The sequence below is a fragment of the Colias philodice genome, chromosome 26, assembly GCF_061535455.1.
Source record: "Colias philodice isolate Cphi_HAF_F1 chromosome 26, ilColPhil1 Martin Lab GWU primary, whole genome shotgun sequence".
Classification (NCBI taxonomy): Eukaryota; Metazoa; Arthropoda; class Insecta; order Lepidoptera; family Pieridae; genus Colias; species Colias philodice.
In genome coordinates this window covers 5,235,445-5,263,013 of record NC_143111.1, presented here as the reverse complement: position 1 = coordinate 5,263,013, position 27,569 = coordinate 5,235,445, and the positions used below count along the sequence as shown (strand labels likewise).

Below are 27,569 nucleotides of genomic sequence, written 5' to 3'. Positions count from 1 at the left end.
CTTGTTAATGTTGAAAATTTTCGTAGCGAGTTTTACGTAACGTTGGGGTGTACTGTGATTAAAACTAGATTGAGAATGATATTGATATAGTTATTAGATGATAGAGAATTTATTATTTTTGATGATTTTAGTTTTTTATCATTTGTTTATCATTTGTTTCGATTGATTAGTAGGTAATAGCAAGTTAAAGAAAACCGAGACTCGATTTGTTTGCATTTAATATACTTACAATGTTTTTTTAGATATAAAAATATCATTATTTTTTCAAACACGATGTATCACATCAAAATCTATCGCGTCACGTTGTATCCATTTTAATGACGTCACTCCCCGTCGTCAACCCTTCAAATTCCTTGAGGGTTGTTCCTACGTGCAAATTTCTTTTGTTTTTGACTTACCTATGCGTTTTAAATTTAGTCGTCGATGTTCGATACTGAAAAGTAAATTTGATTTGATAAAATAACATACATATAGCTATGTATTACAAAACAATTGACAGTTTATTACATAGAAATTACAGTTAAGTGTATCTATCTTTGAAATAAAAGCTTTTGACCTCTATTAAATATTATGTATATCGGAAACAGAATATATTTAATTTTTATATTAAACACTTGACCGTAATTTGAAGCTTACTTCATTGAGAAGGTACCTAGCTTTTTCCGCCTATTTTTCCCTCTCTTTCCGTTGTATATATGCTATCTCTCTCGCACACCTCTCCACCAGGTGGCGGGGCGCACGATAATGTCGGGCGCTGGATGTTTTTCATTGGCGTCTAGCTTCCGCCGCGAGAAGGTTGTCTACAAGACTACAACCTTGGTGCTATTAAGTATTAAGTACTGCTTAAAGCAAGTGCTAAAAGTGTTAAAAAGTGTATCCCGTCGGATCGGTACAGTGAGTTATTTTTACATCTATTCTAATAATATTTTACTTAAAAATGAGTAAAAATCTTTAAAGTCAACGGTATAATCGTTGGACTTTATTTAAAATGCTGAGGTTTTTAATGAATCCTTCAGCAATAGTTTATTTTTCAATATGCTTAAATACTTAATAGCATGAATAAAGATATTTAAAATTAACGATACAACCGTTACATTTTACTTGAAATAGTAACTTTTCTTTTGAAATATTTCATTATGCAATATGTACTAATTAATATTTGAATTTTTAATACTGTGAGTAAAGCTATTTTAACGGTGTTACCGTTCGGCTTTACTCGAATCGTTAATATTACTTTTGTGATTATTTGATATTACTAGATATATCAAATACCCTCTCTTGTATATAGATATTTTTAATATTTTATTTCATTTTTAATAATGTGTTTTTATTACAAGGGTACAAGTGAATTTTTCGTGGAAAAATTACAATTAATACTTAGTATGGATATGAGCCAACTCAAAGCTTTACAGGCATACAATCCATTGCTACGACTTTATTACATTGTCGTTATCGCTAGGAACGGTTCGGAATTCCTATCATAGTTTATTACTAAAAATTATCGAACGAGATGAGTCAGCTCCAAGAAGTCACGACATGTCAGAACATGTTGTGATATTATTTTATAAATCGTACGGGAGTTACCGCTCAACTGAATAATGATGGAATTCGCTCATGTATAGTAGATACGTACCATGAATGTTCCACACATTCAAAACTATCCGTAGTCTATACGTGTCCTTTTATGAGTATTATTCTGATCCGTTTTTATGTGAAAATAGACATATTACACACGGCTAATTTGATGAAAATTACGTTTCCTATGTTCAAATGATGCAACTTTTTTGTTAAAACGAGTAAGTACCAAAATTTTACAATTAAATTCTTTGGTTTACTGAACTTGTGCTGAAAGGGTTATCGTATAATAATTATCGAGATATCTTAATATAAATTAGATTTAGATACACTTATTTCAAAGGATTTACAATTCAATTCTAACGTTTTAGAATAATATTATAAACTTGTACACCTTGACAAAAAGTAAAAAATTGCGGGTGAGTGGAGATTATTTTGTGCAATTAAATATAACGTCCTACGACGGTATGGTTGCGTTCGTAAGGAATGTTAACGGATATAAAGCAACTAAATGTTACATCGATTGCATGAACAAAAATAAATATGAATCGAAGTTCATTTTAAAATTTAGTAAATTGATTTGAATTATGAATTTATTAAATGTCGCTAACATTGGAAAATAAGTTAAAGGACCTTGTTAATTGCTATATTATTTAAATGATTATTTACTGCTATTTTTATATTAGCACTAAGGTGTATTCTTGCTCGAAGCAGAATACATAAATGTGGCCACTACTCCTCGCAGGGGTTAGCCAGGTCAAATTCACCCTCGCAGGGTGTCTCTTAAGCATTTTTTGGCAGGCCCTACTTATTTCTAGTTACAAACATCCCTCGCGCAGCTGTCGCTCGCAGGGAAATGGTGCAAATATATATCGGCCCTCGCGGGGCTTTGATTACAATCGTCCCTCACGGAAAAGATGGTGCAAATATATATCAGCCCTCGCGGGGCTTTGATTACAACCGTCCATCATGGAGAAATGGTGCAAATATATATCAGCCCTCGCGGGGCTTTGATTACAACAGTACCTCACGGAGACATGGTGCAAATATATATCAACCTTCGCGGGGCTTTGATAACAACCGTCCCCACGGGGAAATGGTGCAAATATATATCAGCCCTCGCGGGGCTTTAATGGCGATTGGTGCAAATATACAAAGGATTGATCATTAAAATGATCATAGATATTTGCTTTTGTCAACGAGGACCCACGAAAGAAGTTTTGGATATGACCGTATCGGATCTTCACTCTTCTAAGGTAGGTAGAAAAAGGTTTTGAAATCTACTTCACAGTGGGCAGTATAGTAAATGACCTAATAAATACAATAAAGGTTAGATACGTCAAATAATGGGCGCATGAAATTGATACTTCGTATCCTAAAAGTTTACGCTTCAGGAATCAGGAAACCACCATTGGTTTACCAATTATGGAAATTGGAATTGAACAAATTGTATTTACCAATGCAAAGCCTAATCACAACAAAGGAAGGCGAGTCGGATCAAATATCATCTCGCAGATGATTTGTGGCGGTGGTTTCGAGGATTGTCACCAAGCCTTGTGTCAACGGTATGTTTGGTATCGTAATTAAATGGCACTAGCCGACCAATTTTCATATACAAACATCGGAAGAGATTTTTTAATCGCAAAGCGATTGAATGTAACAAATGACGATTGATTACGTATAGTTGACCTCTCATAGGCCTATTTTAGTTGCCCGGTCTTGTAGGCAATTTATTTGACTCGTTTTTCAACCCATTTGACCTCATTATTGCACCCATGAGATTTTTCTTCGGGGCTCAAACAATAAATCGCTGAGGGATTAGGATAATCGTTTGTTAGACAAGTTTTTTTTTTGTCATCCCACCAGGATTATTATATTGTATAATAAAGTTATATACAACTATTAACGTAAAACGTTTAAGTACTCAACGAATGCTGAGAATACTGACTGTTGAGTTACATAGGATAGAGGATAAATAACGGAAAGTCAATCTTTCCAAACAAAAGCCTCTTATTATTAGATATTACTTGGAACCCCTACCCTTAACGAGAAAGCTCTGCCAAATGACTTCTCATTTCTTTGCTTTGAGGGGGGGGGGGGCAATAAATGAAATGTACAGGCTATACGGCTTTTAAAATATAAGTCTGGTAAGCGAACTAAACTTTGCTGGTTTAGTTCTTGCTATATCGCTATCCGTGCCTGCTTCTCGTGTTTACGGGTGAATTAAGTTTATTAATAGTCATAAATGCAATGCTATTCAGAGGATATACTGCATTTAAAACATGACAAAGTCTGGTAAGCGAACTAAACTTTGCTAGTTTAGTTCTTGCTATATCGCTGTCCGTGGCTGCCTCGCGTGTTTACGGATGAATACAGTAATGTCCTGTCTTCGCATCCACAGCTAACTGTCCTATACTGTCATAATCTTAACACATATTCATTCGACATAGCTCCCCACGAGCTCAGTTCTTCATTTTTGCACTCGCACAACTGTGGACAACACAAGAGCAATGCCTCCATTGGTAGCAGTTACAATCAAGGGATAACTAACCTTAGGCTAGCCATATTACGGATGTTGGAACAACCGACTATATTCAGGGCAATTTTCTTTGTTCAGTGTAACGTTTAGACTGTCGTAGCATTCCTACGGAACAAAGATGGGATCAGATCTGCATCCTTAATGCAGTTAATCGAAAGGAGATACTTTCAGACGACGATAGTATTCAAAACCCACCATATTCCTTAACATAATAATGCATAGTTAAGATTATAATCTCTCTTGCCATTATCCTGCAGCAGAATTCCTTGGCGATAATTTATCCTCGTTAGAACGAGCGAGGGTTGTTACGATAATATGAGAAATCCTAGTCAGTTAGAGACCTGAACGACGCGATAGAGTACCGCTATTTCAGTAGTAGTAACACCTAGAAGGGTGAAGGTATTCTGGAAAGCGGAACTGAAGGCCCGGTCAGCAGCATCAGCCACCTAATAGACAGTGTTCAGTGCTGCACCACTATAATCTGCAAAATGTCTCTGACGGTATGAAAATGTGGAGTACATTTTCAAAATATCAAATGATATATGTAGTTGGAATAAAAATCCTATTTGCCTCCGTCTATCCAAAAGACATACGGAGTAGCTAGTAGTAGTTGGTTGAATTAGAATAAAGTAACTATAGTTAAAATCCTTTGTTACTGACTGGATAAATTTGGCTCTTTTCCTATCTGACGTTCATATAGCTGTTGACTGCCTAGTGTTGTGCACAAACACTATTATTATAAACTAGCGGTCCGCCCCGGCTTCGCTCGTGGTACTTACGTTTTCTCTACATAAAAACCATCCTCGTACTTCAAGGAATATAATAAAAAAAAAAAAAAAAAAAAAAAAAAAAAAAAAAAAAAAAAAAAAGAATTATCGAAATCGGTTCAGCCGTTCTCGAGTTATGCGCTTACCAACACATTTTGCGATTCATTTTTATATATAAGAAGAAGATAAGTCACGTTATGTAGTCCCGAGGCTTTCGGTATATAAGTTCTGATGTAAATCATAATTATATCTTAAAACCGAATTGATTAAAAGTAACGTACTTGGCTGTAGTAATTGCAGTTTTGGGACACAGATAAGCTCCTTATCATTTTAGTCTCTTAAGTTCAGTATATTTGTTTCCAGTACAGAGTTTATGACCTATCAGTTTTAAATAAATAATTCATGCATTGTACTGAAAGTACTAGCCATGTTTAGATTATGATTGGTGGCGTTGGCTCTAAACATTAATAGATACCGCACGGTTTGGTTGGATGTTAAAAATCTGTATTATAATTAAAACCGTTTACCTGTTTTGATATTTTATTGCCTTATTCAAGGGGTGACCTTTTAAATTTATTTCTGACCCCAAAAGTAAGGACCAAGTTCTCTTCTTGTCCGCTTGTAGCAGGTTGGGTTAAAACTGTGTGAGTTGAGACAGGTGGTAATTCTATGTTAAGATGATTCAATTGTGCTTCTACAGAGTTCTAATTGAATAAATAAAGGTTTGAGTTTGAGGTATTTATGCCTCGTCGGGATCAGCTGTTGCTTCATTTTGTAAGTAACATCTAAATGCGTAATTGAAAGTCGTTACTGGCGCTTTCGCAGATTTACGCTAAAGATAGTGAAAATTGTAGTAACTTTAACCTTTCAAGCCCAAAAGGTTAACTAAGGTACGCTTGAACCAATCTCATAAGTTCTAATACTTTTAATCATTATGATTAACTTTTTGGTTCTTATTTGATTAACTTTTCATCTGGGATTGTTAATATATTATATAATATAAAAATTTGTGTGATTTATTGGTAGGTATACTATCTGCACACCTTACTCTTTCAAATAAAGAAATAAGTAATTACTTATGTATTCAAATTCACATTGGCGTCCATATATTGTACACCAGGTGGGTAACAAACAGGTCTCAATGAAGTAAGCTTCAAATTACGGTCAAGTGTTTAATAGCTGTGTTTTACCTGAAAATAAAACACATATTAAATACTTACCTATATTTGAAGCTTACACTTAACGTCCACCTGTTGTGGATTTCGACTCAATGAAAAACATCCAGCGCCCGACATTATCGTGCGCCCCGCCACCTGGTGGAGAGGTGTGCGAGAGAGATAGCATATATACAACGGAAAGAGAGGGAAAAATAGGCGGAAAAAGCTAGGTACCTTCTCAATGAAGTAAGCTTCAAATATAGGTAAGTATTTAATATGTGTTTTATTTTCAGGTAAAACACAGCTATTAGTAAGTATTGTAAAATTATCTTCATGTATGTTTTACAAAATATAGAAACATAATTTGAACTGAGACAGTTATCTGAATCGTAACAATCTGATTGAGACAGCGAGGAATTATGTTTGATTGTTTTAATTATAAATGTACATTAATTTATTCACTTGCACTATATTGTATGACACGTGAGAGTTATTTGTGGCTAATATGCATTCGTGAATGGAAAATATGAATTAAAAAAGGTTATGTTTTTAAATTTTAACTAAAAATCATCATAAACTTGATAAAGACATTAAACACGCCAATACAAGACTAGTTAAGTCTTACTAGAATCTATAAATAATACGTTTCATAGAAATTACAATAACAATTATTCTCATGAACACATCGTATGATCAATAAAAAAAATATGTGCGTGTACTAGTGTACACAGTACACACGTAAGAAGTAAAACTTCTTTATGACCTTATTTTCCAAAAAAATATTTACTATAATATGCATCTTTACAGAAATACGTCGAATCACGCGTGGTAGGGATAAGAAAAAGATGGCGCGGAACGGAAAAATGTCACGCGTAACGAAAAAATGTTACACTAAATTCTCTTCTCTAAACACTTCACAATAAAACAGTTAGGTAGGTAATTCAAAAACGTCAAGATATAAGAAATGCATCAAAATGCAACAATGAAGACATACAGCCGTGCATAAACGCTACCGGTGAAACAGGATTGGAACAAAAAGTTTATTTGCAGATAATAAATCACTAGCGAATGAACAGGATAATAAATAATAATACAGGCTCTGTGGTTGGGTTGCTCTGTGGACTTATGTATAATTTTAGAGTAGCGGTTGTATATGTAATAAAGTGATAATAAGTTCTTGAGATAACGCAAAAGATTGTTAAATATTAAAAGTTAAAAATGAATAATCTCGCGAAGCAATAAAAAAACGCAATAAGACTGTTAAAACTTGTTAAATTTGGAATTAAGGAAACATTATGCTAATAGTAAAACATAATATCTATTAGTATTTTTCATAATTTATTGCATCCTTAATAAAAGGATGGCATCAATCGTTTTAACTTCCAAAACTTTTTATATAACATTTCTATTTTGTAACACAAGTAGTCACTAGTCACTACTTAGTTTGAAATTGATATTGAATCGACACAATATAAAAACACTATACCTAATATAACTGTTACCCAACATTACTTACTTTATTACTGTATACATTAAAGAAATTACAAATTAAAGCTTCACGCGTCCTACGTACATTATTTGCTCGTAACTAAATCAGTATGTTATAGTAGGACGCGTGAGAGACTACAAATCCTAATCCATTGAAAAATGAAAACCTTTCATGAAACGATTCCGTTGAATTAAACCATCAATGAGTGTCGTGCACTCATATAGTCTCAATGAGAGTCAAAAAGTTAAACAATTCCAGGTCAAAATTACAATAGCAACTTTCACATAATTACAAACGACTGGTCGGAACAGCTATGATAATGAGCGCTAATTAAGGTGTTTTCTGTCAAAATGTATCAGCCCTTTGATAAATGGGTGTCAAAAGTGGACCGTTTTTGGTACAAAAGTGGACCATTTTTGGTACAACGCAATATGAAAGTTGCAGACTTAACAACTCTATATGGAGTATGGACACGATTTTGTTCTTGCAAATTGTCTTTCCGAGAATAATTACGTGCATGTAATTATGTATGAAATTTGTATGATGGATATTTGCTTTCATTTTTTGTAAAATAGATGTCTGATTTTGCTTAAACGTGATATTTACTATTTAAAATTTAACAAAAAACGCTGTTGTCAGTTAGGTAATCCGAGACAAGATTATTTTAAAGGAACTTCATCTACATGTACGTTTATTCTAAAAATTTACTTCAGTATTACGATATTTACTTTTATCACCTGACGTTGACTATAAACAAATACAATACACAAAACTCAGAAGTCAACATTGAACAATTAAAAAATCGATTAATTCTCGGTAATAATAAAACTTAATTGAAGCAATAATTATCAACAATCCAATTAAAAGTGTGACAATCCAATTATAATAGTCTACAATTACATATTATAATTTAACTGTTTACCACAACAAAGTAATTTAAAATAAAACCGTATAAATCGTAAAACTATCAAAAGGGCAAACATAGAGTAGATGAAAAAAACATAATTAAATAAACAACTAGGTACCTAGTACCTTATATTACTATTTACTACTAGCTTTCCGCCCGCGGCTTCGCCCGCGTTTTCAGAGAAAACCCCGCATAGTTCCCTTTCCCGTGGTATTTCCGGGATAAAACCTATCCTATCTCTCAAGTTGGATCGAACTGCACATGGTGTGCGAATTTTATTATAATCGGTTAAGTGGTTTAGGAGTCCATTGAGGACAAACATTGTGACACGAGATTTATATATATTAAGATGATGCATGATGCTACTAACCTACCCAAAACTATATTTTAGTATAGGTAACTTAAGACCACTAGAATTTAGTAACAACTAAGTAGGTGCCTCATTCTACATACCTAAAGTCTATAGATCTAGATGCTAGAACTATTCCTTGTATCACTACATAACATACATGTCTTCTTTTATATCTTATACGTTTACAACTATCACAACTATGATAGCACATCCAAATTAAGGTGATGAATTAATTTTTCTAACATTTACGGCCCTTTTTAAACCTTCGTAATTTTTATATTATTAAAGTTGTCGTGATGAAAATTCTTGACAAGAAAGTTCAATAGTAACACAATACGTCTACCGTTTTAGAAACATGATTCCATGATATTTTCTCGATAGAAAAAAAATACAAAGTTCTCATTGTTATTTTTTTATAATCTCTGGCATCTTCAAAATAACAAACGTAAAGTTACGACTTTTTGGATATTAACTATAAAATATACAACCTATACGTCTACCGATTTAGAATTTTGAAATATGCGATGGTTTTGAAATAAACAAGAAATACTTGAAATTAGCGCGCGACCAGCCAATATAGCGAGAGCCGCCCTGTATCTTCCTACCCCGATCGCTGCACGAGTCATTCCCGCTACGGCCGTCACACGGGGAACTTGTGTCGCTCGCGCAATCGTAAAAAAGGGTGACAACACGATAAGACAAAATGAGACAAATGGGGACAATAAAGAAAATAAGAAGAAGAAACATAAAGGTTGGAGGAAAAAGAATGCTTACAATTGGAACAAATTAATGAAGTAAGTTGGTTTTATTTTAAATTTGATGATAATTGTATTATAGACGATGTTTGATATGTACCCCTGTTTTAAGTACATAACGAATGTGTAAGATATTTTCATTTATAGCATAGATAATCTTTTCAGAAATCCGGAATCCAGAAGGAAAATAAACCCACTGATTGTTCACAATGTGAACCCACTCCTTCGTAAGTACCTTTATTCAGTCAAAAATGTATGTTATCAACGTTCTACTGGTTTTATCGCATGATTCCATTTTTAGCAAAAAGCAACAAAGTGCAAAGAAATAAAAAATCATGGTGAACTTAGTGGAAGTATGGCGGACATAATATGGAACAGGAGCTCATTGGAGTAGTATTATATTTAAAAAAATACGAAATAATTTCAAGAATTACATTTCTTAGAAGGTGGTAGATAAGTATGTTGTATAAAGAATTTGATGTTGATATTTATTTCATTTATACTTACTACACCTGTGCGGGAAATTGCTTAGTAATAAAACAGGTTTATATTCATATTTACATAGTAATGTGAGTTTTCATTTCGAAAAATTTTGTGTAAGTATATTAAATTGAGTTCCTGGGTAATCTGGAAACACAATTGGGCCCGGAAGATGGCGCTGCAGTCACTCCTCCTAATGACATGAACCGATTTGGATGAATATTTGTGTGCACATTTCATTTTTGTGGGATGATTGGTTGATTCGCTTTCACATTAGCTAATATTATGTATTTTTGTTGTTAGAAAGTAAACTTAATTTAATGTTTATAATACATTATTATTGGTATAAATAAGCCAGTGTTCGTCTCACATTGCTGTACCTGCCTACCTACCCTACCAGGGCCTAACTTTGTTCTGGCTATTTTATTTTGATTATTTGTAATGAATAATTACAATTATAATAGAGTGCAAAAAATAAATACATGCGTCAATATATTTTGTGTTTTTTTTTAAACAATTTTTTTATTTAAAAAAATATCATTCCGACCGCGGCTTTGCCCGCGTGGAATTAGGTTATATCGTGAATCCTGTTTTATCCCACAGAAGTGTTCAGTTCGGATAAAAAGTATCCTATGTGTAAATCCAGGCAATTAGCTATATTTTATCAAAATTGGTAATGTAGTCTTGACGTGATTAAGTAACAACTAACAAAAAAATATACAAATTAACATCCAAAGTTTCGCATCAGTTTTACTGTATTAGTGATATCTTCCACTCTTGACTTTGACTGAGAAGAATTAGGGTTTATAACTTCTTTCAGAAATAGTACCTTTCATTTCTGGGCATGATGTAATATCTACGTCAGCATCAAATTCTATCTAAATCAATTCAGTAGTCCGCGTTATTGAGTACCATTTCATTTTTTCAGAGTAACAATATTTTTTTGTTATTTTAAAGATTATTTATAATCTGTATTATTTTGTAATAAAGTAAACATTACGAAATAATAATAATTATTAATAATGTCTAAGTAGTTGTTGGAAAGAAGATGATTTGTTTATAAGCAAGAAAATAAAACCAATAAATCAACAATTGAATAAATGTATAACAATATTATAACTGTATGACGACTCCATACATGTTTGTCCCGAGTCGGCCAGCGGCAGCGCGGCGAGTTTGCAAGAATGACTTCGCGCACACCGGCGTTCGCGATAGCGAGCTATTAGACTCCGCCCGCCAAGCAGTGGATTTTTTTTTGTGTATCGTCTTAACATAACTCCTACATACTGTAAAGTGCACTATCCAGGATCGTTAAAAGAAACATGATCCGTGTGGTATCATGGCGTCTTGAACGAAACCCGGACGAAACATTAATAATTCAGTTCCGGCCTCCGATGCATTCGTTTGTGTTGCCGGTGCATCCCTTACTATGGAAGTGAGTTCGAGTTAGTTTCGAGATGGTTGTGAGAAAAACTTTTATTAAAAGAAATGTGTAACATAATGAGAACCGTCCGTACCGTCCTATTGTGATTGGTTAACATGTGAAAGCTTTAAAATAAGCATTCCATACTTATGTTGATAGTACATATTAATAACTCTTATCTTTTAAACTTAAACTATTATCAGCTACTCCTCAAAGTATTACATAAAATTATCACCAAAAATAAAGTACACAGTCAATTAATCAACAAGAAGATAGAAAAAAAAAATAGTGATAGCACATACTTAACAATAAAAATATCAAGAACTTCATACCCATTTATAGATTCACCTCATCTTATAACTGTATCGCTTCCATCTCCTTACTAAAATATTTCAGAAGTGAATTGACTTCGAGTTCCCATAGTAAGAGAACTTCCGCAACGCTGTAGCGTAAAGTTTCGTGTAATAACAACCTTTGTTAGTTGTCAACATGTATGTACGCTACTCTAGCCTGGGAAACTGAGATATGAATAATTCAACTTTAGTTTTCCGAACTCTGTTGAATAACTCAAATATTATAACGTTATGTAGCGGTGTGAAGTATTATCATTAATGGGTTTGAATTTACGGTAGTAAAAATGGTAAAAATATGTTTATCTCTAAAAAGATTTTAGATTTCTCTAAATGGGCACCTATAACAAAGACCGTTTAGTGAAACAAAAATGAAAATCTTAATTACATCAACTAAAGAGTTCACAGTAGTGATAAAATACATTTAAATAGTAGATAATTTGATTGAAATAATAAAAACATACACACTAACTCAACCTGACCTGTGTAGACTACCATCAAGTCTTCCCTGCTGTAAATTTATTCAAATTTTAAATACAAACAGATCACTTATTCGTTCATTCGTTCACAGCGACCGACGCGGAGTGCTTGACGCGGCGGCATTGCAAGCTATCGCCGGAGAGAGCGTGTTGGAGAAGGAAAGACAGCTCTCCGAGATGATCCTGCAGCTGCAGATGGTTCGGGAACAGTTGCTGGCGCAGCAAGAGCATTCCAAGGTGAGTGAATGAGATTATGATTACAGGATATTATGCTGGTGAATGAGTGAATGATATATCCTAATTACAACCTATTCAGCTGCATTTAACATTCAAATAGGGCTATATGTTCCTATCGTATCGTTATTTACAAACCCAGTAAGAATTACATTAAAAAATTAGTTGCGATAGATTTGCGTAGGTATATCGTAAAGAATAATCATAGTTTCATTGTCAAAATTAAAAATTATCAATCGTCTGGTAATTATTGATCGAATCTTTATAGTTTTGGTTTACAACATTAAATATTCTGGTAATATTATTTCGGTAAGAAAAAAATTAATGCTTAAAAATACTGATATTACATCATACCACAAAATGTATAGTTCATAAGGTGGATAAATTATTACGATACTAATAACTTCACTTTCCTTAGCAAATAAATTGATTTATTAATTGCACCGCAATTGCAACAAATACGTAATCTAAGACGAAAAAATAAATGAAGAATGAAAAAAAAAACTCCGCTAATTCAATATATTGTTCTGATGCAATCCAATATAAATCTGAAGCATCTCGAGGATCCTTCAGTGCGCAAGTTTAAATAAAATTTAGTTACAAAACAGAGTTAAATCGGGTTTTAACTGGTGAATTAAGTACAACGGAGGAACCCTCTTAAAGTTTCCCGTATTCTCTGCGAATCGGCGCGGAATCCACTATCGAAATAAAACCAAGGAAATTCAATGCTCAATATTACGGTTTTATCTGTTTCACTGTTTATTTTGTTTCAGTACTTTCTGATATCTTCTTGTAATTATGATTTTCGATTTGTATTGTTTTTTATTTGTTATTTATAGGTATGGTATTGCATATCGATCTTAGATTAGTTCATGGAGATAAAGATTATCTTCAGTTTGCATATTAATGTTGATAACTTTTAAAATCTGTAAGATCATAAACTACCAAGCACCCTCATACATATTACCAAATCATACGTTAAAACGTCCTAACAAAATGAACTTCCTTGCTTAATATAAATATAGATCATTGTAGTAGTGTTACGTATCCATTATCTCTAACTGCGTAATAAAGGGAAATCTTTTTAAAGGGCACTTCAAAGAATGGCGCAGTGGCTCGATTTACATACGATTTCTTAGCTAAGAAAGGGTGAGGTCCTTTGTGCGTGACCTTGCATAGTAAATTTCGTCTGGACAGGGGACAAATACTCAAATTCAAGTATTATTGACACAAATACTAATATAAACACTTATTCCATTGATTTAAAACTCTTTTTTCCTTGAACGCTTATTTATAGTCATAAAAAGAATTTAAAAAAGATACATATCGCTGATAAAATTAATGACAGGTTTTTTATCATTTAGATTGGCTTTCGTTTGTTATCTTTATTTAGATTTTGGGTTGTTTAATGAACAACAGTTTCACAAATTAATGTGTAACGAAGAATATAATGTTTTAGTTAATGGAAGTATCCAAACAAGACTATTAAAATAAGAAAGCTGGTAATAGCTATAGGTTTTTTACCTCAATACTAGAAAGAAAATGTTATGATTAGTAACTACGATTACACTCTAAAATGATGAGTCACATAGTATAAAATATTATAAAGAAACACAACGTCTAAATCAGCAATACACATCAATTATATATTAATTACACGCTCGCATTAGTGAAAAAAAAATCATAAATCCTCTGCAATACGCCCATTGAAAACTCATATCATAAAAAGCTTACAAAAACACGATTGCAAATAGCGCTATTCATTGTACGAGCATTGAACGTACAATTTGTCTTTAATTTCGATTGAAAGATACAATGGTGAAAACCCTTTCATCTCAAATCAGTAGCTGTAGGGCTGCTAATAGCTAAGTATCTTTGAATTAGGTTGCATCTTGTTTCGTCAGACTTCTGTAAGTATTTGCCATTAGTTAGCAATCTTTTGTTTCATCACACGTAACAAATTATGTATTTTATTTATTAAATCCTAGCTATTGTTTTATGAATATAGATAATATATTATCACCATATTTAAACATCTAATTTAAAGTATATTTTAAAATTTTCAGTGAAATTGGTAAATTCTGCGCTGCTCTTATATTTTAGTCTAAATAAAGAATTCCACCAGATACACCTATTTATTTTAAATAAAATTTCTTTTTGGCAACCCTACGTACCGATTGAAGAGGTCCGCTATAGAGGTGCATGTAATGGCCGGCTCACATATCGTTTTTCCGAACATCCCTTTGTTGTCCCGCCATTTTTCCCTCCATTTTTTCCCTCCATTCCGAATAGGCGCGTTCGATCGAATGTTTTTTTCTATTTACGTTGTTTCGTCTTTCGCCAGACGGGTTTGTTTAGGAGCGTCCGATTGCGTTTCGATTGCTTTGGCTAGGTATAGCGTAGACTGGCTTTTTAGACCTGTAGAAATTGTTTTAACTGAAGCGTTGAATGTGCTTTGGATAGTGTAATTTGTGGCGAAAGTATTTTTGTTACAATTGACGAAAGTAATTATTTGTTTAGAATTTTGGTTTAATACAATGTTTGTTGATACAATTATGTTATGTAAAGTAACATGTACCGCACATCTATTATAAAGGAAATAATTCCATCCGCATTTTCATTCCTGCAAATTCAATACAACGCACTGAATCTGTACACAATTCGCAACCATTGTGCGGTAAAAAATACCCAATTATTTAACGGAACATTAAAACAAAACAATCCTGAAAAAGTTAAATCCGTCTGGCGGGCACTCACACGAATTAAACATCCATCACAAATGGAGTGCTCGTTGATAACATAAAACGCCCCCATTGTCTCCCCCCAGACGCAGACAAACGGAAATATGAAAATGAAACGTCGGAACGGAAAAACGCATCGAGCGACCTACGTGTACCTGTCGGACAAAAAGGAAAACAGCGCACGCTAATTCGCAAAAAGCCCGTTTGATGTCGCTAATTGACAATCAGCCGAGGGATGCGTCTCATTGGTCCGCTTCCGCGTTCCATTTTTAAAAATTAAAGACAAATAAATTACTAGGGTCGGCTATTTCGGTACTGTTTTGCTGAGTGTAGATATACTCAGAGTATACATACAGTACTATTTTGAGCGCGGTGCGTATTTCAATTAGTCTGTTTTTTGTTATTGTTTGATAAAGCGCTAGAGACAGATATTTCTTTTAATCCATACTTATATTATAAATGCGAAAGTAACTCTGTTTGTCTGTCTGTTACTCAATCACGCCTAAACTACTGAACCAATTTGCATGAAATTTGGTATGGAGATATTTTGATACCCGAGAAAAGACATAGGCTACCTTTTATTGCGAAATATGTACCACGGGCGAAACCGGGGCGGACCTCTAGTAGTGTATAAATCTAGATTTGCTTAGTCATCATTATTTAGGTACCTACAGTTTCATGACCCCTCTAAAATAAAATTAGTTAAGTATTTATATTTTAACACAACGTAAAAAAACATCCCTTAATTAGGCTGCGCTAAAAGTATACACCATAACACTGTACTCAAATTAATAAATTACCACTCTTCAAGCCTACCTTTGACACAACAAATAGAACGAAAACTGATATGATTAAACATCACACACACACACACACACATATACACACCATCCAACTAAACGACATGTCAATGAGGTCTTTTAAAATATATCTCTCAAACGAAAAAACCCACGTTCACAGTAAACAGAGTCAAACCAATTAGTCTGTAAAAGAGACGGACACGATATGACAAGGTTTTAATTAAAAAAAAAATTTAATATTAAAATGTTACGGCACTTGGCGAACCCTGTAATGTAGCCTTTAAAATGTAACTAAGTACTGGGATTCAATTGCAATGTGGGTGTCTTGCAAAGTCGATGCAGTTAATATGATATTGCTGACTTTTTTATGAACCTATTAAATATGAAAATAGGCTATTTGTATAACACGTGAAGTGACCAGGGGATAATAAATTTAATGTATGTAAATATTAATTAAATTTAATGTATGTAAATATTAATTGTTACCTATGTAAATAGTTAAACATTTAAATTTTAAATAAATCAGTTGCTTTTTTTTTCAAACAGTCAATTGTTGTCATCGTTCTTTTTAAGCATTGAAACACAAAGTTTCAATATAAAAATAATAATTAAATATTGATCAATTGCCAAGTCATTTTAAAATCTTTATTTTCTTACCAGTACCTAGGTATTAGGTAAGTACTATAGCGATAAATAAACTACAGTCACAACCACAAGTTTACTTCAAAATAACTAAGCGATGAACAAAAATATATTAGGTATATATCCCGCAGGCCATGTAAAATATATTTTACAATTAACACAAAATGGACGTATTCTCATTCTAAAAGGCGTGATTTTGTAATCACAGCGTCAAATAAATATGGCGCGAACGACTTTTCTTGCGAACATAGTTTTACCGTATTTGCTATAGCACGAGCCACATTAAATCAGGAATAAACTTAATTTTTCTCACCGATATATCGAAATAACTGCGTGGAAATTTATAATAGCGTGTAACATAGCCTTTAAACTAACAATATGTCGTCTATGCTGTTTGCCAATGATCTCATGTCGGCCGTAACCGCCTACGCCCATACGTCACCAATCTACTTCCTAAAGACATCATACAGCTATTAATACCTACTCCGAACCATTGTTTTCCCAATGATAACGACCGAATCAAATTATTGGCTGCATTGTATTTGAACGTTTTCACGGAATAATATGCCTTAACGAGCGTTCGTGAAACGGTTTGCGCGTGAAATTCGCATGAAAGCTTTCAGTAGGGCAGTCGCGACACGGTGGGGATAACAATTGTCTATTGTGCTTTGACTATCTCTTTTGCGCATCGCTAGCCGGCGTCTTTGTTGAAGTGGGACGGAGGTATACACCCGTTCCGCTCTTGCACAATGATCGGTGAAAATGGGCGCGCCTTTGTGCTACAGATTTTCTTCTATTCGTTGTTTCCATTCTTATGAATGTTTCACTGCGCATGTGTGAAATCGGAATAAGGGTTATCGATGTGATTAAAATAAACTCGCTTAATAGTCGTCAGTTTATAGTAATGTTGGTCATTTTTATTAGGAATCTTAGGTTTTCCGACCGGTTATGTTACGGTGAATGTACTAACGTCAAATTTCGTAATAAGTTCTTCCTTTTACGAACGCGTTTCCATAATAGTGATGTGTTGCACCTACCGTGTAATAGAAACTTAATTGAATTTATTACCTACGCTTTAGGTACAGAGAAACTATAAACTATTGCAATATACTTTAATAAAAATATTCTTTATAATACATAAACTGTCGATTAATGATATTTAAAATTAAAACTTTTATTCAAATTTGACATTATCTACAGCTCGAAAAAAATTTTCGTAATTTTTTACTATCGATGATGAGCACATCACTATCGCTCCACATCTATCCGACGATACATTTACAATTTCTTGTTAAGATTAATCTTTTAGTCGTGCGTTTAATTTGTGTGCCAAAGTGGTTTTCATAAACAGTAAGAATGATGTATGGTCAATCGCAGCAACATCGAATGGCCGGTCTAATAGTGCTGTCAAGCAAGTTGTCGAGACTCCGTTTATGCAGATTATTAATTACAATGGAGCATGAAAATGCGAAAATTTAACTTTAAAATTGCAACAGCTTAACCGTGTGTGGTCAAAATGTGTGCTCATTATAACTATGTACTACTTGAAGTAAATTATACGTTTAGGTATGAACATATTTCTGCAGTATAATTAAAATTACATTTTGAAGAGAATTTGTATATAGCATAATACAAAAATGAGGTTTAAATTCGTTGTTATTGTAATAACAGTTGATTGCCATGGTTTTATTAAAAATTTCCACTTAGATTAAAACTGATAAAAAACAAATATTTAAAGAAACATACCTAATATCCAAGCAATGCCATTTCAATACATTTCTAACAGAATCACTTACGCTATTGATGTTCTCGTTATAAAGCTCTCACAAAGAAGATTATTTTCTCGTGGTCGACACTCGAGGCTGGAGGCACGATTTCACCTTTGTCGCGATGGTAGCTAATGGTCTTATTAATCTGTACCGAGCTAATAGCTGCCGTGATTACATCCCATACAAATGTCTCAACTGCTCTTTAATAACAACTTTGAGTGGAACACGTAAATTATTTGAAGTGTGACGTCACACGTGTCAGTTAACTCGTTCTAAACGACTGGTTAGTAGTAGGTATGAAAAGTTGGCTTGTGCTTTTAATGAAATATTTGAAGGATTATAGATGGTTAATTTGGGCTAAATTCGTCTGAGATAACTGATTATACATAAGCAATTGCATTTAGGTCATGAAATATTTTTATAGGGTACTAGAAATTACATATTTTTATTATGAAAGTTTTGAAGTCTGAACGTTAAAAGGTCAGATTAACATTCGACGAATAAGCCTTGTAAAAACAAGAAATGTCTACATTAATCGTTTTGATATCACTAAAAAAACTTTGAAGATATGTCGGCTGGCCTTCACTGACCACGTTATTTCAGTAACACAGGTAACTGAAAGAAGCCTTTGAGAAAATCATATTTTCTGCCCCTTTTGTGGAGGGCGGGGGCGACGGGTGGTGGGAGTTTCATAATTAAATAGTGTACGCTTAGTTACACGAACAAGTCGAGAAAAGTTTTGTAAGGAAAATTGTGAATCGCGCTGTGTTGAGTAGCAACAACATTATGAGTGCCATTACTAATTTAGCAGTTTGTCTTATTATTCTCGTTTGGAAGGCGTTAATTAAGAGCGAATTTCTAGGATCGTTGGACGAGAATTTTTAACTTGAAAGAATTTATAAACTGGAGTGTTCCGCCGTTTTGCTTGTGTTTCAATTTGTAAAACAGACGGCTCTATTTACATCGGGCTAACAAAGAGTCGCTAGCCAGTCTAATATGTAGATTTGGCATTGAAAACATTTGACAAAGCGTAAAATAAACATGAAAACGCCATGATAAAAAAGCGTTCCAAAAACAAATGCTATCGGAATATCTCTAAATAAAATATTGACGAAGGTTCCACAAAAGGGAAAACCTTTCAAGGGTTCCAACAAAAACCGAAACTGGAAAGCAAATTAACCTTTCCACAGAACGAAACTCATTTACCGATACAAAACAAACCAACCAATAGAGCTGGCTGAAACGAAAAATGGGTACGTGGAATGAAAAGAAGGTCTGAAACTGGTACCGAATCAACACTGAAACGCGGTCTTTGTCAGTTTTATTCAAGCGAAGGCACACAAATGCTTTTCTTGGACGGCTTTCACAGTTTTCTATGGGGGCAATAAAGGTTCCCACGGACACAATGAGCCGGGAAGGCAAGGAGAATGATGAAAAGTTGGGAATGTGGGCCGCGCTCCCGAGGCGGGCTAGTGATGCCGTGCCGTCTTCTAATTTCACGATGTTTTCTTACTTGGCTATTCATTAATATTGATTATTTGGTAATAAGCAAAATGTTGTATTTACATTTTCATATCTACTACATATTAGGCATCACTTATTTGTAAAGAAAGGAAATTATATTTTACAACTTAATTTATAAAATCTACTCTTACTTATTAGATAATATTAATAAAATTGTATAATTCATAACTCTAATTATTATTAATTATAACTTTAAATACAATAATCACGGACATCGTATCGCTACAATAAGTTTATTTTCCACGCCAACATCGATAATACGCAGCGCATCACTAAACCGGGTTATTCCCGTCACTTTCCAATTATTTTTGCGGGCTTTCTTCGCTACAGTCCGCGCTGAATGCGGAACAGAATAGCGCCGGGTTTTAAGGAATTACGCGCTTTGTCCGCAAGTAAATGAGAGAACCGCTTAGTTTTTTCTTTTTCTAGCAACTTGCGATTAATTTATTTAATAAGTTGTTGCTGAATAGACCATCTCGAGCAACGAGTGCGGGATGAAACGGACTTTCTATTTTCTTTTTTATACATTTTTTTCTATACACAAAAGTCTTCTGTTCTCGCATTGAATTCGAATAGACTTATTTATGTTACGTTTTCTTTGTTCGCTTTAACATTGAATATCGCTATTTTGTCAATGTTCTCATTATGTGTCGTGTATTAAAACACCTTTTTCAATTTTATCACACAAATGATATAATTTCATAATTCACGCATGCTGCAGAGCACAATGAATCTTTTTAAATCACAAACAATACGGTAGAATTCCTAAGATCCGAAATTCGAATTCATCAAAATAATGCGTGGAACGTGATCTCATGCGATGTATCGGGATGAGCGTAAACTTCGTGATGCATTTCGACGATTGACGTTAAAATGCGCGGGAGTTCTTTTTTCGAAATTTATTTTATTCTTCTTTTAAACGGTTTTATTAATTGCCAGCTATTGTTGGGTGGTCGCGTTTGTGGGAATGTGGAAATACTTTTAATCCGTCGTCTTATTTTAAGCCGTTAAATCGTATCGTCTTATTGTATTAATATTTAAATTATTACTGCAATATTGAGGGAAGTTTTGTTTATTTTATTCGAATAAGTAGTTCACTAATCTAGAGTAAAACGCTACCTAATTTTATTCTAAACAAGAATAAATAAACTAAACATGTAACCGAAACGACTCATTCGTGTTACCTACATGTAAACGTTGGATACTTCAAAAATATTTCATGTGCGATGCGAAATAAGAAATAAATTTGAAGTAACATGCGCTATACTTGACTCATGTAATGTAGGATATACTTCAAAAATAATAATTATATCACCAAGACGTTATAATTCCACAATGCGGAAAAATAAACATGTCATAATTTTTAATATAAGAAGCGATGAATACTGCGGACATATATTTCTTGTTTCATTAGTAAGTGGGTAGGGAATTGAAAAAACTAAATATAACTTAGGTACTATAAGAAAACGAATTGAATTGAAAATATTATCTGTATTCTATAGTAGACTAGTTTTCCGCGCGCTGCTTTGCCCGTTTTGTAGATAACTTAACAAACTATGTATATACTTATAGGTACCTTTCTCTTAAATCAGTCTATTTATATATAAAAAATCGCTTCAAAATCCGTTGCGTAATTTAAAGATTTAAGCATACATAGGCACAGAGAGCAACCGGAGACTTTGTTTTATACTATGTAGTGATTCGCGGTTATTTCACGCAAACGTCATCGATCTGTCATTAGCGCCACAGAATAAAAATACAACGATTGTGGTATCTCTGTATTTTTATTCTGTGATCGCATTAGTGTAGATGTCAGAGGTGGCTATCCTTTTGTCTTGTCTCTTTTGTCGGACATTTAAGGTGAAGTTCTTTGTTTCATATATTTTTCTTTATTTTAAATTATTTACGATTAAACTGGTTCTGAACGAAATTCAATTTGTAGCAAATAAGATGGATAGGTTAATACCGTACCTTTTTTTACATAGAGGGCCGAATTCTATTGAGCGCATAAATTTGATGTGTAACACTTGGTGTTGTTTTTCATTATTAATTATGTACCTATACCTATATTAACTTCTTACGTGTAAACTTCTGTACTTCTGATTTTTTAAATATCTACTTAATTGTTTTTATTAAAACGTTCACATGATATGTGTATGTTTGATTTACATGTTTGATTGGTATCTTTTTTTATTTCGATTACATTGATGTTACTACATGTTCATTACAAACACTATATTTTGCTAAACACACTTTTCTTATACAAAAAAATGACTTAATCCGATACAAACGTCGCTTTTACTGCGTGTATATGTTTGTCATCACGGTCGTTATGAGAATTTCTCTTTCGAACAGTTTTTATAACGCCTGGACAGATTTACCGACATTGTACACTATTGTGACTCTAATGTTATTATTGTCTGTTCCCATTTGTTTTATATTCTAAATATGCGGCCTTCATAATGTATTTACGAGAATTTATTGAGATTTTTTTCTGTTATGTCACTTTTTTGCGCGGGATTGCGATTTAATAGGTTAGGTTTTAGCATTGTTTTGATGTGGAAATATGTTTGAGTCGGTTTGGAAGTAGGTTCGAATTTTTGTTTCTCAGATAGCTGAGCTCCCAGTCGTTACACGTTCAAATAATTCTTGAACCTTTCGCTATAGTTTTTAAATCTAGGTTTTTGTGGAAATATACCTAAGTACCTAATTATTTCAGTAGGTATAAGATAATAATATTGTGTATCGAAACAATAGGAATAATACAAGTAATAAAATATTTTTTCGCGTAAGGTTAAATAGGCTAGAGATATAACACAGAAAATTCCAAGCACCCATTTTACCCATTGATTAGGATTACATTCCAAAACATTTTATTTGATTGTTCACATCTACTTTAACAAAGTAAAAACAAAGTTTCTAATTACTAAAACTATCTTTGTGTTTAAAGTTAATGTAGAAAAACAATTAAGACATGAAAGAAGCGCTTCGGTTACATTTGAATAAAGTTTTTTGAAAAACACCTTTATTTTCTTGTGTCCATATGAATTTAACCCCCTTTTTTGATCTTTCATTTATTTTATTTGAGACCACATTATTAACATTAATTGAGATTAAAAGTAGGTAACTTTGAAATAAAAAAACTTCAAATAATAATTTTAATGAGCCTTACGACATGTTGAAAACATTATGGTAATTACTACGGTTAATACCTTACGTAATTTAATAATTTAGTGTATAAATTATTTGACACAATGACTTTATCATAAATATACCTTGCTCTCTCTCTCTTTCTCTCTCTTTCTCTCTCTTTTCAGCCTTTTTCCGTCCACTACTGTTGGACTAGGCCTCTCCTAAGGCACGCCATAGAGCTCGGTCTTCAGGTATTACTATTAATATAACTTGCTATGCCTCTCTAAACCAAAAATGTTTTTTACTCCATCCATTGTACATTTGTTTATTTATTTATTTATTACATACATCAATTACCTACATATAAGTACGAAGACGCTCTTTTATTACACAAAAAGCAAAAAAACATAGAAATTTCAACATACAACAACTGAAATTCAACAATTTCGCACACATCACTCGCTTATCAAGATGGCGCCGACATTGAAAAGCTTAATTTAAGAAAATACGCGAAATGCTTTGTCCATGCCGCCTTGAAGTGCTATAAATTAAATGTTAAGTGATACAATCAAATTTTTAAAACGTGTACACGACCTCGGGTGTCCTTAAATTATTTTAATGCTATAAAATTGCACGCGTGTTTAAACGGCGTTTTGTTATTGCAATTGTTTAAAAGGTAAATTAAAAGGCTTCTCAATAGGCTATGTGATTGGTGTAAATAAAAATATTAGGTTGGGTAAGCCGAGTTTAAAAATGACATCGAAAAAAAAATGATATGTAACTAATTAAGTAATTAGTAAATTGCATCTAAAAAGAAATTTAGAATAATTTAGTGTCTTATTCGAATATATTGTAGCCTTTTTCAAGTAGCACTAATTATTTAAATCTTATAAGATCGATTTGGTAAAAAAGTTACGATATTCATTATTCAATAACGAAATAGGTAGACTATTGAAGCCTAAAAACAACGCTATAATATTCAAACATGACCATTAAAAAACAACATCAAACGGTATCAAAATTGTCAACTTTTAATGATTCTATCCGGGCTATAGCCACGGTAATAAAAATATAAATGTCCCAGTTCACAAGGATGAGACAATCGATATCCGCTGGTCAGGAGCTGCAGAGTAAACAAACGAACAGACATTACAATGTATATAGTATAAACCGTGCCTTGTGAGGTACAGCTTTGATCTCACCGGCGGGCGGGCAGGGTTGAAACTTATTACTTTGTTACCCTGATCGTTATTGTTTATGATCATTAATATTAGATTATAGATAGATAGATCAAGTATCAAACTACATGTAAATGCCCATGGGTACTTAGATATTATTCCTTAAAGATATGCCAGAAATAAATTTTATTTGAAAATGGTTCGTCGAAAAATTTTCATGATCTATCGGAAAAATCTATCTCGTTTATAACGACTAAATTCTTTGAAACTCATTCTTCATTTACTAGGGCTGCCAATTCTTTGATTATTTATCAAAGAATTGGCAGCCCTACTAAATGAAGAAGCTCATATCATAGAGTTTACGTTGCCATCATTCAAATGTATGAAGTCGCTATTTACGTTTGACCAGAGCACTCATTACGGATTGTTATTGGAATAATAAAGAGATTTCCGTCTATTCCCAGTAACACTTTCATTGCGAAATGCGCTCTTTGTACACGAATTCCGCGAACTGACACTTCTGTTGTCTATGCAGCTCTATATTATCTGTAGTCTATGCTCTGTGTTTGTGTTGCTCTGTGCTCTATAGTCTCTGCTGTTTATCTGTTCCACTTAGGCCCTTGATATGGTTTGATTTGAATGTATATTCAAACTTGTTTAGAAAACTTTCCGTTTCACGTCCGGCCGTATGATGTCTTCACTTCCTTTTGCGCAAAGATTAACATAGTTATTGATAGGGCTAAGCTGTGTTAATTAATATTTTATCGTTTTAAAATAACGTTTTATTAAGTTAAAACATAAAAAATACCTGATTTTTTAATCATCTATTTTTGTAATCATACTTAATTCATATTTAAATTTCAAAGCTATTTAGTGTCGCTATAAATATAGAAATCATCACATTTTAATATAACGGAAAAATCATCTTGTATGAAATAATCATAATTGCGTAGGCGGAATTTGCGATATTGTTATAATATTCATAAAATTCCCCACAAAAAATATTATCTTAACAATCTTTTAAACTATATAATAGCAGGCGGTCCCATATCCAAAATAAAACACTTACGAAACATGGCAACAAAAATAAGTGATAAAATTTTATTGACAATAGCAACTCCGCTTACAGTGTAAATGGGTGTTGCCACTAATCTGTCCGTAGATTACGCCATTAACACGCCATAGCTATAATAGTTATAAATAATTTTGTCAAAACCTCTCCATAATTACAATAAATATCATTAACATAATAGCATTCTAAATTCAAACATTACGAATAAAAACATTTCCCTAAAAACTTCAAACGAAATTCTAAATTTAAACCGGCAAAATCTGTTTACTCTATGGTAAGTACAGATTATACATACAGTCACACACATGCATTGTTAGTCACCAACAATATAAACTGAAAAGTGCTAGCACTAACTTGAAAGAGTCGGGCCGTAGTAGAAAGTGCCTTAAATTTTTTAATTGCAAGTCGCCTTATGATTATTATTCGTCTTTGTGCATTCATAGGGTAACATGTGAGCCTTTGCGAAGTAATGTGCGAACTAAATAATGGTTCAAGTTATGAGAAATAGCGGTGTATTATCTGTAAATAGTATGAAAAATCAATGGACTAGATTTTTGACGGATCGTAAGATAGTTTAATATAGGTTGGTATAATGAACTGTTAAAATTTTGGTATCTCTGTAATATTTTGTAATATAAATTAAGATATGCTGCTCTTAACAGAAATCAGTGCTTCTAAAATATGGCTTAATGATCACATTTAATTCGTCACAAGTCTATAACTTGCGAAACGCGTTTCCATTTTCCTAATACCAATTTGAAATTGGAATTAGGAACGCGATTATAATTATAATCTGTGGCCGTCACTTTTCCCGCCAACGCTACCACTTGACAGTTGGCCGGTCATCGCACCGTAGCGTTAGAATTTAATAGCGTCGCCTTAGACCCTGCATATGGACCTAACAAGACTCTTTTGAGTCGGCACAATATTATAATATTATGCTCATTAGTGGGTATTTATTTAAGTTTGTCCACAGACTCGTATTATGGAGTTTATTCGAGGCGTAGGGCGTCCGTAAATAGAAGTTTTTAACGTGAATAATTTTGTGTACCTATATAGGTATGCGCTTTGTACGGAATAATTACAAATTATATTTTCACCGTGTTACATGGCCATTGCGAAAACGTTTGTGTGTGTTTGAAAAAGGTTGTGCTAAAATACCTAGTACACTTGTACACCTAGTACACTGTACTTGTACTAAACACACTTTTGTACACAGTTATATAAGATGTAAGGACATTTAAATCTTGACTACAGATAAAGATTTTTTTTATCTGTGTTGATAACACCTGTGCCCTTCAAGACGTAGCATATGGCGCAGCTGTAAGCAAGGAGATCAGGAAGTTGAAGGTTCTTCGTTAGATTTTCTTGTTTTCAAATGTCAAGTGGCAAATTTACAGGTGGTTACAGTCAGCTGTATGGAAAACCGTAGTGGGTGGTGATTTAGCACATATTAAAGTTATTTTAGTGGAAATTTAATTAAATTATATGTGGGTGAACTTTGGCTAAGGACATTATAGGATATTTAATACTTATAAGAATCGCAAACAAAAGCTCTATATTTTAAGAATTTTTTTTAGTTTCAAAAACAGCTTAGGTATATGAAAAATTACACAAAATCACAATTCATAAGTATCATCAATGTTTTTCTCAAGTTTAGTTAGCACAGTAACATTTTTTCGAAAAATTAGGACCTTATAATTATGCAGAGTAAGCTAAATACTTATTATTCATCAAAAGTCTGTAATGCTATGTCCTTCTACAACTATTACAATTCTAATGTACACATCTAAATTATATATCTCGATGTCTAAATTCGACGCTGTATTTAGAAACCTTATCTACAAGAAAACTCCCGTATTTTCTCGTCATAAACTCGCCTTTCAAATAGAGACATTTTTAAATAATAAAAGAGATAAGCATTTCCAAACACGCATGTGAGGTCCATATCATTGTGAGTAGAACTATTAAGAATTATCTGATAAAACTGTTAATCACAACGGGTTAGTAATTAATATATGTTCCCACAAAACTTAAGAGAATCAAGTTTCTTTTAATTACATATTTAATGAGTTGACTTATTGTGTTTGACCTTAAAATTACAGTTACACTTTAGTTAGTGGCTAGTGTTAATTATGTATGTTTATGATCTAGTTTTTTTTTATTGTGACATAATGTAACATTAAACATTAACGTACCTTCCT

General features: G+C 33.1%; 1 protein-coding gene across 2 annotated transcripts in view; it reads left to right on the top strand.

The window, feature by feature from the left end:
• The window catches only part of Sox102F (transcription factor Sox102F), a 259,623-nt gene that overhangs the window by 189,834 nt on the left and 42,220 nt on the right, over positions 1-27,569 (top strand). For both annotated transcript variants that reach the window (XM_089711612.1, XM_089711613.1), the window contains exon 3: positions 12,366-12,510. In XM_089711612.1, coding sequence (XP_089567738.1) covers positions 12,366-12,510 — 145 coding nt within the window. The remainder of the gene's footprint in view (positions 1-12,365; positions 12,511-27,569) is intronic.